This window comes from Oncorhynchus keta, chromosome 8 (genome assembly GCF_023373465.1).
Source record: "Oncorhynchus keta strain PuntledgeMale-10-30-2019 chromosome 8, Oket_V2, whole genome shotgun sequence".
Classification (NCBI taxonomy): Eukaryota; Metazoa; Chordata; class Actinopteri; order Salmoniformes; family Salmonidae; genus Oncorhynchus; species Oncorhynchus keta.
This window is the reverse complement of record NC_068428.1, coordinates 41,387,789-41,393,788: the sequence shown is the minus strand read 5'-3', so window position 1 is coordinate 41,393,788 and position 6,000 is coordinate 41,387,789. Positions and strand designations below refer to the sequence as shown.

The 6,000-nt window shown below is 41.9% G+C and overlaps 1 protein-coding gene across 50 annotated transcripts in view; it reads right to left on the bottom strand.

Annotated features, from left to right (window-relative positions):
- Nucleotides 1-674: 674 nt before the first annotated feature.
- The window catches only part of LOC118377262 (ras-related protein Rab-15-like), a 37,404-nt gene continuing 32,078 nt past the window's right edge, over nt 675-6,000 (bottom strand). For 49 of the 50 annotated variants that reach the window (XM_052524230.1, XM_052524232.1, XM_052524233.1 and 46 more), the window contains one exon: nt 675-2,069. In XM_052524230.1, the coding sequence (XP_052380190.1) occupies nt 1,911-2,069 (159 nt within the window). In that variant the 3' untranslated portion in view covers nt 675-1,910. The remainder of the gene's footprint in view (nt 2,070-6,000) is intronic. The other variant, XM_052524213.1, reaches the window with a different exon arrangement.

Sequence of the window (6,000 nt, the reverse complement as noted above, 5' to 3'; positions counted from 1 at the left end):
GTAGACATGAGTCTGTCTACTTGTCGTCTACAAATTGTCATGGTTAGAGGTTCCACGTCCGTTCTGTTCGCTCCAGTTCTATGTCCAGAGCTGCCGTTTCAGTAAACCAGATGTCACAGCAACACATCCACATAATCCATTTTCAACATTATGCAGATTCATCCTCACTGTCACCTCGGGCTGAGCAATGACAGATCGCTTGTATCATCACGATCAGCAGATTTGTCATGATAAAAGACAACAGTTTAAAAATGTTTTTTTTTAGTTAAAGTCCTCATAGAACTACGTGTCATACAGTCATACAGTTATTTTGACTTTCAGATTATTTCAGGTATTCGACAGTGACACGGATGTATAGAGGATCATGTGCTGTGAAACACGAGTGATCCAACTCTACAACCTAGTGGTAGAAATCAATACTACAACTGTGACGCACGTTCTATTCCTGACTCCTCCCTCTCCAACACCGCGGGGGGCCGCAGTCCTGCTCGCTTTTCATTATCACCCAGGTTTAAATTAGTCCCTGAACCCGGGACAGATATATAAAAAAATCCTTAATGAAAAGCAGCGGGCGCTGTGGCCTGGAATTCAATTCATTTCAAACTTTATTGTTCCGTCTTGCGTCGTTACAATTTAACCCTTTCTATTTCATAAAGTTACCGCAGCACGATGAGTCATTCATCTTCAAGCATTTATTCAATAAACATGTGAAATAATTACAATGTTGCACGTTATATATATATCCACCAAATGCAATTCAAAACGTACCCCCTCACACCCCCATCATCAAACAAAACAGACATACATATTTCATCTGTATCTAGAAATCATAGTCCAGCGTTTCATTCAATACTACATACCATATTATCACTTGCACACATAAACATGAGTTTTTGTTGATGGTAGCACTATTAACATTGTGTCAGTCGTAGAGAGAATAGGCCAGGTTAAGAATAATAACGTCAGACCACTCTGGTCAAATGCTTAATTAAGTGTTTAATAAATGACCAGTTTGAATAATTAACTTCATTGAAGTTGCAAGAAAATGAAATAAAAATATGAGTCTTGAAGTGTGGACGCATGCAGATCTCTCGCTGGTTCGTTGCTAGTCTGGATAACATGACAGAAGAAAACAAAATACGTCATCGTAGATAGAATCATAGAGGGAATATTTTAAGACCATCAAAAATGTCAACACTTTATACAGGCCTGTAATGGTAATTACGTTCAATTAAACTAGGAGTATTATGTACATTGTCATTGAAAGTTGCCTCGAGAAACAAAATGACGAGGCTGGAACTAAATGGAACATTGTCTGTACCACAAACAGTGTATTCCCTATGGCGCAGTAGGTCTGAGCTTAGCCGAGCAGTGTACTATAAAGGGGAACGGTGGATCATTGGAGATGCATTACAGTAGAACAGTGTAATGGGTCGTGACCACTTTATCAACAGCCCTGCGGTGTACTCTAAATACCGAAAGCTTTGTATATAACGCAGCATGTATCAGCAGCACCCTCTTGTGGCAGAATCTAACAACTACAATGAAAAATACAATTTAAAAAACCTATCAAATGCCAGTATACCACCTATGATGGTAGAAAGGCAATCGGCTACGTTAATTAATCAGGTTCTAACATGAAGAAGAGAAGTGTCACCCTCCACCCTATTCCCTACAAAGTGCACTACTTTAAACTAGATCTCGCATAGGGAATAGGGTGTGTTTTGAGACGCATCCAGAACCAGTTCTTACATAAGAAGTGCCACCCTATTCCCTACATAGGGCACTACTTTTCTCACCCTATTCCCTACATAGGGCACTACTTATTTTTCACCCTATTCCCTACATAGTGCACTACTTTTCTCACCGTATACCCTACATAGTGCACTACTTTTGACCAGGCCCAGCCCTTAACACCAGCAGCCCTTCTGTGAGGCGGCGGCCCCGTCTGTGATGCCCTCCTCCTCCTCCAGGGCGGCGAGGTTGAGCTCGTCTGTGACCGACGCCCTTAGGAGGTCCAGGTCCTTCTTATTGGCTGCCAGGACCTGCTCAGCCAATCGTGTGAAGGACTGGGGTGGAGGGGTGGCAACATGGCACAAGGAAAACAGAGAAGTGAAATGTTTTGTTTTTGCAATGCTGAAGACGAATTTAACTGTTAGTGCAAATCTGTTTTATGTATATATATATCACTGTATACATATTTTAAATGTAACCTTTATTTAACCAGGCAAGTCAGTTTAAGAACAAATGATTATTTACAATGATGGCCGACACCGGCCAAACCCGGACTCGCTGGGCCAATTGTGCGCCGCCCTGTGGGACTCGCTGGGCCAATTGTGCGCCGCCCTGTGGGACTCGCTGGGCCAATTGTGCGCAGCCCTGTGGGACTCGCTGGGCCAATTGTGCGCCGCCCTGTGGGACTCGCTGGGCCAATTGTGCGCCGCCCTGTGGGACTCGCTGGGCCAATTGTGCGCAGCCCTGTGGGACTCCCGATCACGGCCGGATGTGATACAGCCTGGATATATAACTGTATACAGTGCCTTCAGAAAGTATTCAGACCCCTTGACTATTCTAAAATGGATTAAATTGTTTTTGCCCCCCTCATCAATCTACACACAATACCCCATAATGACAAAGCAAAAACAGGTTTTTAGAAATGTTTGCAAAATTTATAAAAAATGAAAAACTTATATGACATTTACATAAGTATTCAGACCCTTTACTTTGTTGAAGCACCTTTGGCAGCGGTTACAGCCTCGAGTTTCATTGGGTACGAAGCTTCAAGCTTGGCGCACCTGTATTTGGGGAGTTTCTCCCATTATTCTCTGCAGATCCTCTCAAGCTCTGTCAGGTTGGATGGGGAGTGTCGCTGCACAGCTAGTTTCAGGTGTCTTCAGAGATGTTCGATCATATTCAAGTCCGGGCTCTGGCTGGGCCACTCAAGGACATTCAGAGACTTGTCTCGAAGCCACTCCTGTGTTGTCTTGTCTGTGTGCTTAGGGTCGTTGTCCTGTTGGAAGGTGAACCTTTGCCCCAGTCTGAGGTCCTGAGCGCTCTGGAGCAGGTTTTCATCAAGGATCTCTCTGTACTTTGCTCCGTTCATCTTTGCCTCGATCCTGATTAGTCTCCCAGTCCCTGCCGCTGAAAAACATCCCACAGCATGATGCTGCTACCACCATAGGGATGGTCCCAGGTTTCCTCCAGACGTGACGCTTGGCATTCAGGCCAAGCCTGAATCAGACCAGAGAATCTGGTTTCTCATGGTCTGAGAGTCTTTAGGTGCCTTTTGACAAACTCCAAGTGGGCTTTCGTGCATTTTACTGAGGAGTGGCTTCCGTCTGGCCACTCAAATAAAATCAAATAGTATTGGTCACATGCACGTGTTAGCAGATGTTATTGCAGTGTAGCGAAATACTTGTGTTTCTAGCTCCAACAGTAATATCTAACAAGTAATATCTAACAATTTCACAACAATACACACAAATCTAAAGTAAAATAATGGAATTAAGAATATATAAATATATGGACGAGCAATGTCAGAGTGGCATACACTACTACAGTAGAATAGAATACAAATTGTAATTATTCGCCTACCTCCTCATGCCTTTTGCACACAATGTATATACTCTTTTTTTATTTTTTCTACTGTGTTATTGACTTGTTAATTGTTTACTCCATGTGTAACTCTGTGTTGTTGTTGGTTCACACTGCTATGCTTTATCTTGGCCAGGTCGCAGTTGTAAATGAGAACTTGTTCTCAACTAGCCTACCTGGTTAAATAAAGGTGTTCTCAACTAGCCTACCTGGTTAAATAAAGGTGTTCTCAACTAGCCTACCTGGTTAAATAAAGGTGTTCTCAACTAGCCTACCTGGTTAAATAAAGGTGTTCTCAACTAGCCTACCTGGTTAAATAAAGGTGTTCTCAACTAGCCTACCTGGTTAAATAAAGGTGTTCTCAACTAGCCTACCTGGTTAAATAAAGGTGTTCTCAACTAGCCTACCTTGTTAAATAAAGGTGTTCTCAACTAGTCTACCTGGTTAAATAAAGGTGTTCTCAACTAGCCTACCTGGTTAAATAAAGGTGTTCTCAACTAGCCTACCTGGTTAAATAAAGGTGTTCTCAACTAGCCTACCTGGTTAAATAAAGGTGTTCTCAACTAGCCTACCTGGTTAAATAAAGGTGTTCTCAACTAGCCTACCTGGTTAAATAAAGGTGTTCTCAACTAGCCTACCTGGTTAAATAAAGGTGTTCTCAACTAGCCTACCTGGTTAAATAAAGGTGTTCTCAACTAGCCTACCTTGTTAAATAAAGGTGTTCTCAACTAGTCTACCTGGTTAAATAAAGGTGTTCTCAACTAGCCTACCTGGTTAAATAAAGGTGTTCTCAAGTAGTCTACCTGGTTAAATAAAGGTGTTCTCAACTAGTCTACCTGGTTAAATAAAGGTGTTCTCAACTAGCCTACCTGGTTAAATAAAGGTGTTCTCAACTAGCCTACCTGGTTAAATAAAGGTGTTCTCAACTAGCCTACCTGGTTAAATAAAGGTGTTCTCAACTAGCCTACCTGGTTAAATAAAGGTGAAATAAAATTAAATAAATAAATAAAAGTGGCCAGTGATTTTAAGTCTATGTATATAGGGCAGCAGCAGTGATTTTAAGTCTATGTATATAGGGCAGCAGCAGTGATTTTAAGTCTATGTATATAGGGCAGCAGCAGTGATTTTAAGTCTATGTATATAGGGCAGCAGCAGTGATTTTAAGTCTATGTGCTAGTGATGTTTATTTAACAATCTGATGGCCTTGAGATAGAAGCTGTTTTCATCCTCTCAGTGACAGCTTTGATGCACCTGTACTGACCTCGCCTTCTACCATAAAGGCCTGATTGGTGGAGTGCTGCAGAGATGGTTCTCCCATCTCCACAGAGGAACTCTGGAGAGTGACGGAGTGACCATCGGGTTCTTAGTCACCTCCCTGATCAAGGCCCTTCTCCCCCAATTGCTCAGTTTGGCTGGGCGGCCAGCTCTAGGAAGAGTCTTGGTGGTTCTAAACTTCTTCCATTTAGGACTGGTGGAGGCCACTGTGTTCTTGGGAACCTTCAATGCTGCAGAAATGTTTTGGTACCCTTCTCCAGATCTGTGCCCCGACACAATCCTGTCTCAGAGCTCTAAGGATCATTTCTTCGACCTCATGGCCTGGTTTTTGCTTATATAGACAGGTGTGTGCCTTTTCAAATCATGTCTAATAAATTGAATTTACTACAGGTGGGCTCCAATCAAGTTGTAGAAACATCTCAAGGATGATCAATGGAAACAGGATGCACCTGAGCTCTATTTTTAGTCTCATAGCAAAGGGTCTGAATACTTCTGTAAATAAAGCATTTCTGTTTTTTTATTTATACATTTGCAAACATTTCTATAAACCAGTTTTTTCTTTGTCATTATGGGATACCAATCTCATAGATTGATGAGGATTTTTATTTCATTTAATCCATTTTAGAACAAGGCGGTAACGTAACAATGTAATGAAAAAGTGAAGGGGTCTGAATACTTTCCAAATGCCCAAATACACTACCGGTCAAAAGTTTGGGGTCACTTAGAAATGTCCTTGTATTTTTAAAGAAAAACACATTTTCGTCTATTAAAAAAAACATAAAATTGATCAGAAATACAGTGTATGTAACGGTCTTCCTCCTCCTCTGAGGAGGAGGAGGAGTAGGAAGGATCGGAGGACGTGGTACGTGTTCATGATTCTTTTAATAGAAAAATACAAGATAACAATGTGAAATAACGAAAACAGTTCCGTGTGGAACACACAGACACAGAACATAATCAGCCCACAACAGACAGGTGGGAAAAGGCTACCCAAGTATGATTCTCAATCAGAGACAACTAACGACACCTGCCTCTGACTGAGAACCATACCAGGCAGAACACAAAAACACCACATAGAAAAAGGAACATAAGACTACCCACCCAACTCACGCCCTGACCAACCTAAAACAA